The sequence below is a fragment of the Tyto alba genome, unplaced genomic scaffold, assembly GCF_018691265.1.
Source record: "Tyto alba isolate M040663 unplaced genomic scaffold, T.alba_DEE_v4.0 Super-Scaffold_7, whole genome shotgun sequence".
In the NCBI taxonomy this organism is placed as follows: domain Eukaryota; kingdom Metazoa; phylum Chordata; class Aves; order Strigiformes; family Tytonidae; genus Tyto; species Tyto alba.
This window is the reverse complement of record NW_024881328.1, coordinates 19,565,349-19,574,108: the sequence shown is the minus strand read 5'-3', so window position 1 is coordinate 19,574,108 and position 8,760 is coordinate 19,565,349. Positions and strand designations below refer to the sequence as shown.

Below are 8,760 nucleotides of genomic sequence, written 5' to 3'. Positions count from 1 at the left end.
GGCATTTCACAGGCTCTTTTCCCCCACTATTACTATTATCCCCTAGTATCCATCCGTGGTAAAAGGAAGGAAGCGCTGTACTGTTTGAGAGAGTCTAAAAGCATCCTACTTATCAGTGGGTTTCGGAGCGGCGGTGCCCCCCGCGCCCCCGGGGCGCCGCCGGGCCGGGCCGGGCCGGGCCGGGCGGGGCGGGGAGCGGGGCGGGGGGGCGGCGGCAGCCGCGGCTCTGCCTGCTGCTGCTGCCTGCTGCTGCCTGCTGCTGCCTGCTGCTGCCTGCCTGCCTGCCGGGGGGACGGATGGGGCAGCTAGGGGCGGGGGTCAGTGCGCTAGCGCGGAGGAGTTATTGTGCAAAAGGACGGCGGGGCCGGGCGGGCCGCGCCTAGCTGTGCGAGTAGAAGCCGTAGTAGCCGATGTCCTTGGCGCAGGTCTTTTCGCAGTCCCGCTGGGTGAGCACCTCGCTCTTGAGGGGCGAGGAGCTCTCGGACACCGGGGTGTCCGAGGGGGAGATCCGCCTCCTTTTGGCCTGCTCGTAAATCCCAGAATCGGTGGAGTCGATGGACTTTATGGACGACGGCGTCTCGATCCAGCTGGAGTCGGACAAATCTTTGGGCTTGGAGTCCTCGGCGCCCGGCAAGGGGGACCGCTCGGGGGCCAGGCTCTCCGCCTCCTCCCCCAGGTAGGGGTTGCCGGCGGCCATGCGGGCCGCCGCCGCGCTGTTGGGCCAGCAGGAGAGCACGGAGCCCGACTTGCTGCAGTACTGCGGGGGGCTGCGGGCCCCCCAGCCCGAGGGGTCGGCGTAGTAGCCCAGCGGCCGCCCGGCGCAGCCGGCCGCCTGCAGCGGCAGCGCCTTGACGCCGGCGGCCGCGTAGGAAAGCAGCGTGGCCGCGTTGCCGGCGAAGTCGGTGGCCGTGTCGTAGGCGGAGGCGGCGAAGTCGAGGCGGTTGTTGGCGGGGGCGACGAACCAGCGCTGCGGCGAGGGGGCCCCCGGGTCCTCGGCTTGCTGTGGGGAGAGCAGCCCGTTGGTGTGGGGCACGCTGCGGTCGGCGCCGGGCCCCGGGCCGGCTCCTGCCCCGGGGTGGAAGCGGGACTTGGCGTAGTTACTCACGAACTGGTCCTGGAGGAAGGAGCCGGCCATGGCGTAGCGGGCCCCGGGCACGATCTGCGAGCGGGGCGAGTCGTTGGGGGAAGGCGTCAGCCGGTCCATGTCGCAGCCCGTGTAGATCCTGCCCAAAAGAAGGGGAGAGAGCTGGGTGTCCGCCGCGGCCCGGCGCCCTCCTCGGCGCGGCACCCGGCCGGCCGCGGCCCTCGGGGACGGGACGGGATGGAGGAGACGGCAGCCGCCCCCCCCCCCCCGCGCCCTCCTGCCCTGCCCGGGGGCCTGCGCTCCCATCCGGGCTCGGCCTCCGGCGCCAGGAGCGCCGAGGGTCTTAACCGGGGAGGGAGGACAACGAGGGGAGGCAGGGAGAGCATATCCTGCGGAACGCGTTGGCCGTCCATCGACAGGGCTGAGATTCCCCGCTCCGGCCTCAGCCCGGCATCCCCACGGCGCGACGTCCCGCGCGGGGACACATTGACCGGTCCCGCCATATGCGCAACAGGCAACCCGGTCATTTGCCGCGAACAGCGTGAATGGCAGACTACGGAATTATATCGCCTGTTTAACACTTATTATTGGGAGTCACAGACGAACCATCAACATTTTACCGAGTTTAAATTAAGCTAATCTGTAGGAAATGTAGAACCAGACACATCCAGTGTTCCCTGCGTGGCCTATATATAATTCTCCCATGCTGGGCTGCAATTTGCGATTATAAAAACTTTAATGGATGAATAACTACTATCTGTATTTAATTCAGGCTAAAACTGTGCTTTAATTAACCCTCCACGCCTCCTGGAATTTCTTATCCAAAATAAACTTGGCCCTTAAACAAATTCAACGTGCTAGACAGCATTGAAGCCTCCCCCTCCCCCCGTCTCCTTTCAAGTGACGCCCTATAAAGTTTTTTTTCCCCTATTAAAAAGAGAAAAACACTTGCGGCTGGGGGCGAAGGCCACGCAGCCTTACTAAAGGCCGCGCATCTTCCTCGCCGAGCTGACAGAAAAGCGGGCAGGCAGGGCTGCCGCCCTCCATGGCACCGGGGACCGCCGTGCCCCTCCCGCGGCGGCCCGGCTCCCCGCTACAGCCGCCGCGACCCCCGCCCGTGGGGGAGAGCGGCCGCACCACAGGCGCACCCCGGGGAGAGCCGGCGCTCGGCCCCGGGCCCCTCTCGCTCTGGTTCAGGCCTCGGCGTCGTTTCCACCCTTGGGCTCAAATCCCGCTGCTGGGGGATGCCGGACTGCTCTCAGCGGGGAGGGAGGCTTAAGCAGGCGCTGAAGATACGCGCGGGCTTGGGCGCTCCGAGGGAGGCCGCTCCCCAACGCAGTTTAGAGAAGGAAAAGGAGGTTTCCCTACTCAAAGCCAGAGTCCCGTCCCGCAGACCGGGAGCTGGCAGCGGGGCAGGTGAGCTCCAAAGCCGGCCGCCCCACCGCCCCGGGCCCGCCACCCCCCGCCGGGCTGTACCGGTACCCCGGCCCGGGGGGAGCCGCAGCCGTGGGCGCCTGCCGGGCCGGGATGGCCCCGTGCGGCTCCCCAGGGCCGGGAAGGGCGGCGGGGAGGGGTGGGGGTAATGTCGGGAGGCTTGTGCACCCCCTCCCTGCCCCCCCCCCCCCCCGGAGCCGCAGTCGGGGCGGCATCACCGCAGCGGGCACGGCCGGGTGGGTCAAACGGCGGTGCGGAGGAACGGGCAGAGGCAGCACGGGGACAAACGGCGATTAAAACTTGGGAGGCTTTAGCTCCACCCAGTAGGAAGAGAAGGGGGAAGAAGAAAAAAAAAAAAAAAATCCAACCCCAGAGAAGAACAAAACGAGACGAAGAAATTTTCCTCCAGACACCGGTTCTGCGGAGCCCGGGATCACGCAAACCGCGCGAATTGCGCGGGGAGCGAGCCCGGGCCGCCCGGGTGCTTCTTTCGGAGCCCTTGCGCGCAACTGAAACGGGAACTTGGAAAGGGGCGCAAAAATACGTGCCAGGAAAAACCAACAACAAAACCGCGGCAAGTGCCAAAGCGAGATGCGGGCTCAGGTGCGGGCGGCGCGGCCCCCGGGCGCGGAGGTGGCCGCAGGCTGCGCAGCGCTGCGCGGAGACCAGCTGCAGGGCCGGCCCCGCCGGGGGAGCTGACGGGTGCCTCCCTCCCGGAGGGCTCTGGAAAAGCCTGACATTACACATTTCGGTGTGAAATGAAGGCAGCCCGCAGCCTAAAGCCTCCCCCCTTGACATGTGTGTGCAGCCGGCAGAAGGGTAATAAAAATGCGCTTTACTTACGTGTCATAATTGTCTCGGAAGCCTTTTGCGAAAGGGTTGTGGTCTATTTTCAGCTGTGTGATCTAGGGAAAAAAGAGGACCAGAGCTCACGTTGTGAACGCCTGAAAAATACACCCTACTGCAGCCAACACATTTTTAAAAGGATCAAGCTTTACTCTAGGGGAACAAACTGCCTTTAAAACGTGAAAAATAAAGCTATGGCATGCGTGTTGAAAACACAGTCTAATTTGAAGATTTACTTTACTGTAAAAAGTACGAGAAAATTCAGCATTTAACCCCATGTTCTGAGACGTGTCAGTATTCCTACTGCATGGGTATGAATATATTCAAATCCAGAAATGAGGCAAACCGTACCGCAGAACGGTAGCTAAGAGTTTACATTTGCATCGAGCAAATTCATTAAAGCAAGAATGTGGACTGAACATATGTCATTTGAAAAAGGGGGCACCAGTCTGTAGCAGAGCCAGACCACTCCGAAACGTAGCCAGGCATTAACGAGCTTTTAATTTGAGGAAGTTGCTCCGTCACCCCCGGCGCAATCAATGAGGTTGTTAATTGATCTTTGCAGATTTAAAGCTTAAGCTAACAGCTTAACAGCTAACTGAGCTGTTTCCGACTGGGAGATAAACGCTGCGGACAAACGCCCAGCTCCAGGCGGAGCGGCACCGCACCGCCGGGATTTCGGCCCGGCCCGGCCCCGCGGGGCTCCCGGGGCAAACGCGGAGCGGCTCCGGCCGCGCTGGGGGTCGGGGCGGCCCGGCACGGAGCGGGAGACGGGGGCCCCCCCATCTCCCGAGAGCCGGGGGAGGGGGCGCAGCGGCCGGGCCGGGCCGGCCTCGGCGGGTGCCCTGCGGGGAGCGCGGCCGGCCGCGAGCGGGATAAACCGGGGTGCTCTTTACATCGGTGTTCTGGTAGGCGGTGACTGCTATGAACTGCGTCTCGGGGAAGGTGAAGGTCTGCACTCTGCCCGGCTGGTTGGTGTCCTCCGTCCCGTCTTCGTTCACCTCCACCACATGCAAGCGGGGCTGGTACTTGTGGAGGGACTGCAAAACCACCATCTGTCAGGCAGAAGAGGAGGGAGGGGGCCGCGGGAAGAGGAGCACATGAGAGCGGGGACACGGAGAGCGATGCCCGCGGGTGGCGGGACACCGCCGCTGCCTCCCCGGGCCGGGGCCGGGCAACGCGCTCGGCGCCGGCGAGGCCCGTGGCAAAATAAACGGGTGGGCCTTCCCCCCTCCCCCCCCCCCAGCTTCTTTTTTATTTTCACCTAACGACACGATCTAAAAAAAAAAAAAAAACAAACAAAAAAAAAAAAACACAAAACAAAAAATCCTTTCGGAAACGGCAGGATTTGACTTGAAGCAGTAAAAATAAGTCTGGCAGAGGAGCGTCTGCGTTTCTCCCACTGACCTGCCCGTTGTTGTTTGATGCTCCTTTATTGTTTGTAAGTTTTAGTTTCCCAAAGGAGATTTCCTGGCGCATCCAGTGGGCTCCCGTGTTGGGGGAGTCGGGGTGCATGTACACCCGGTTTCCTAAGCAAAACAACAAAAAACACAAACACATCACAGTTCTCGCGTATACCCCGGTTCTGACACGGCAGCAGCACACGAGATCGAAGGACCCCGTTAAAGTTCGCAGTATTTCACTGCCGAAAAGCCCTTCATTTTAACCGAGAACGATTAAAACAGCGTTTTCCGAACACCTTTTACTTTCTCCTCCACCCTCCTTTTTTTAAAAAGCAGCATTGGCCCGTTCTCGTTTAAGAAGTCGCCAGAGCCAGTCCACAAAGGCTTTAATTAATCATTCTCACCTACATATGTGTCGGGAAAAGTGTTAATTGGAGGAACTTGCCTTGTACATTGGTGTCCGCCTTGCCGCAAGGAACCCATTTGCCTCCCTGAAATCTCCAGTGGTTGGGATCCGCCAAAATTACATCCACAAAAATATTGTAGTGAGCCGTAGGGTCGAGACCAGAAATATTAAAACTTAGGAAAGGGAACATGCGCCTATAAAAAAGGAGGAAAAAAAAAAAAAAAAAAAAAAAAGAAAAAGAAGACAGGAAAGGAGGAAAGCAAGCCACCGGCAGCGACAGGCACACGCGGAGGAACCAGCCCGTTGTGCTTTATCCTCACGGCTCCCGGTAGCGACCGGGAAATGAAAATCCAAAGGAACTCCTTCCCCGAAACGTCGAGCTGTCCGCGGGGAAGGGCTGAGGGCAGCGGGCGCGGGGGCCCGCGGGGAGGCAGGGGGGGCTGCCCCGGCGGCACCGGCACCCCCGGCGCCCCCGGCACCGGGGCCCCGGCGGCGGGCGGGCGGCTCCCCCGGGGCGGCGGCGGCTCCGGGCGGCTCCCCCGGCGGAGCCCGGCGGCTCAGCCCCGACACCCGGCGAGGGTCCGCGCGGTGGCTTACCTCCCCTGCTTCGTGATGATCATCTCCGTCTGGTGCCGGTGAAATTTCAGCCAGAGTGGCCTGTTGCACAGGTAGACCTGAGCCTTGCCGGGAACTAGCCCCGGCTGGGTGGAGGAGAATTGGTAGAAAGGTGCCCCTTGGTAGGAATGGCCATACTGCTGGGGGTAAGGGTAGCCCGCCGTGGGGTAGCCTTGTGGAGAAGAGTTGGACAGGAGGCTGTTATAAGCTCCGTTGGTGATCACAGGATGGTGAGCCATGTAGCGGCTGGGGCTGGCGATGGAGAAGGCTGGGTGAGCAGGTCCATGCTGGCTGGGGTAAGGGAACATGGTACTAGGAGCAGAGGCAGCAGACTGGGGCTGGCTGGACTGAGAGAGCAGATAGCGATCTGCAGCAGATCCATCGAAACTGTGACGAAGCTCAGAGACCCCGTCCAAGACGGGAGAGAGTTTATTTCTCTGGACGTCCCCTGGTGTGTCCTTGGAGTCAGGAAAATTGTCTGTATCTGACTGATTCGTCATCCCCCTGGTAATTTTTTTCAAAGGTGAACTTCTCTCCAGGTTGTCAGTGGTCGAGATAATGGGATGATCATGCAAGGCAAGCTCAGATCCGCCTGCATGTGGGTAACTGCTGCTCACATTGAGAAATTTCTTGGAGAGCATGATAGAGGGAGAAAGACAATGCTCCAGCTGCATAGCTCTAGCACCACAGTAATAACCCTTCAGTCCCTGGATCTGAAAGGGCTCCTTAGTATCAGAAGCTAGACATCCTGGGACCCTCACTAGACAGAAAGCACTTCATCCACCAAATGCTTCCCAAACGTTTGATTTACTTTTTTTTTTTTTTTTTTTTTTTTTTTTTTTTTTTTCCCTGGGAGAAGAGATTGGCCAATTGACACTATGCAGCAATCAGGAAAGACTCACTTTTGATCTTGCTGCTTGTGGAGAGGATGAAACGGCTTCTGCCATTGGTTAACTGCTGACAGTAATTTAATTAGATAGACATTAATTAGGATAATCACCTGGCTCCTGGTCGCGACGATCATGGCAAATTGAAGGAGATGATTTTATTGTGAGATAGAAGGAAGGGGAAGGGGGAAGGGAAGAGTGTGTTTGCTGTAAGGACTCATTATTATGTGACCTTTCCAGCATTATTTTTTTTTTTTTGACTACGGCTGGAAAATAAATCAAAACCCCTGCGATTCTCCAAATATTGCGCGCGTGTCCCCCGCCTTTGTGTGTCAGGGAGGAGACGGGGTGCCGGGGGCTTCGGGGACCGGCTGCGAGGGGAGCGCCGGGCTGGGCGGCCGCTGCCCCCCGCTCACCTCCCCAATTCGCCTCCCCCAGCTCCTGTGAGCGACCCCCCCACCCAGCGCAACGCCCCCACCCCTTCCCACCCGTGCCTGCTTCGCGGGGGAAAATAACACCCTCCGTCCCCGCTGAACGGCGGCCGTGTATCATCTCTTTTAAGTTGTGAAATAATCATAAGCCCCGCAGCCGAAGTGCCCTAATGTATTTGCCGCGATGTTTACGGGTTCTTTAGTAAATAAATATTTCATCTGGGAGCCGTAATGCCGGAGATTATCGGCAAAACAGCGTGGAAGGCATCCATCTACCCACCCGGCTCCGGCTTGCTTTCCACTCGTTCACTGCTTTCCCTCCGTGACTCAGTCCCGCAGGCAGCCCCTGCGAGGGGAGAGATCTTTTGTAACACGTTTGCCGTGAGCCGCTGCCTCGCCTGCCGGCAGCGCGGCTCCCCCGGGCCCGGGGAAGCCCAAACCGCGACGGAGCTGGAGCTGGAGCGGGAGCCGCCGGCCCCTCGGCCCGGGGGCGTCTCCGCCGTGAGCCGCGGCCCCGGCCCCGGCCCCGGGGTGCGCACCCGCGGGGGTTGAGCGCGGCACCGCGGGGGGCGAGGCCCGCGCTCCTCGGGGACTCCCCCCCCGCCCCCCCCCCCCGGTAGCGGGAGGGCCCGGCCGGCGGGTCCCGGGCGGGGCGGGCCCGGTTGAGCCTCGGGCTGACTGAGAGCGGGGCCCTCCGAGGCGTGAAGACGCGCCTGAAGAGTTCAGGGGACTCGCTTACCACCTCGCCTGTGCCAAAGCGTGTCTCAACCTCTCTTCCTAAGCGAGCTTGTGAGTTTTTAAAAGCACCGTTTTTTTGTCCGGGGAGGAGCTCTCCCGTTCCATTTTCCCCTTAGCGGTTTGGATCTCAAGTATTTTACAGACCCTGTCCCTCTCCAGGTGACAGCAGCAGCCGGCTTCAGATTCCACCGGCAGTTAACGCAGCCTGGGCCATCGCATAATAAAACCAAGACCAGCATGTAATCACCTGAAGACAGGCTGAAACTTCACAAACTCGAAGCCAGAGAAGACTAGAACCAGCATGACTTGTCAGAATGCCTATTTCAATGCTTTCAAAGCCCATGGCCGTTTATTTTTCTGTGGCTTAACCGTGAGCTAGTTTGGGTTTTTTTTGGTGTTTCATAGAAGCTGGCATACACACGCTCTGCAAGGGAATTATTCTGATAAAATAATTTATGAAGCAAAAAGCAAGCAGTTCACCGTTCTACTCACAGTCGGGTGGTACAGCATGTGTAACTTTCCAACCTCCTCCTTTCAGTGCAAAGGAAATAGTTTTATCTAAATCAGTTCTAACTAATGTTTCCAATACTTATTTCACCGGTGTGCTCACCCTTCCCTTTCCCTGCTCGAAACCAGCAGAAAGGTAAGGGACTTACATAGGCAGGAGATGGGTCAAAACACAGATAAACCCTGGGAAATGCTGCCCTGAATTATGGAGCTACACCCATATAGATGCAGAGCCGCAATGAATTCAGTGGTATACTGCCAATCACATGGAAGTGCTAATATATGCCAAAAATCTTCCGTGCACAACTCCTAAACTGGTATAATAGGGGGATATGCAATGGCAGGTGGTGTTACAGAATCGTCACAGAAAGGAGGAGAGAGGTTTGCTAATACAATATGCCCGTCCTTC

At 58.9% G+C, this 8,760-nt stretch overlaps 1 protein-coding gene across 1 annotated transcript; it reads right to left on the bottom strand.

The window, feature by feature from the left end:
• Positions 1–276: 276 nt before the first annotated feature.
• On the bottom strand, positions 277–6,462 carry TBR1 (T-box brain transcription factor 1). The gene is made up of 6 exons (XM_042784122.1): positions 5,771–6,462; positions 5,213–5,367; positions 4,772–4,893; positions 4,261–4,419; positions 3,362–3,423; positions 277–1,223 (listed from the first exon to the last, which is right to left on the bottom strand). The coding sequence occupies exons 1-6, from the start codon at positions 6,460–6,462 to the stop codon at positions 380–382; spliced, it is 2,034 nt and encodes a 677-aa protein (XP_042640056.1). The 3' UTR covers positions 277–379.
• Between the last annotated feature and the right edge of the window lie 2,298 nt (positions 6,463–8,760).

Coding starts and splice junctions, on each gene's coding strand:
- TBR1 (XM_042784122.1), bottom strand. CDS start 6,462: ATGCAGCTGGAGCATTGTCTTTCTCCCTCTATCATGCTCTCCAAGAAA. Junction 4,420..4,771: donor CATCAAACAACAACGGGCAG/GTCAGTGGGAGA, acceptor TCTGCCTGACAG/ATGGTGGTTTTGCAGTCCCT. Junction 1,224..3,361: donor TTCCGAGACAATTATGACAC/GTAAGTAAAGCG, acceptor TCTTTTGGGCAG/GATCTACACGGGCTGCGACA.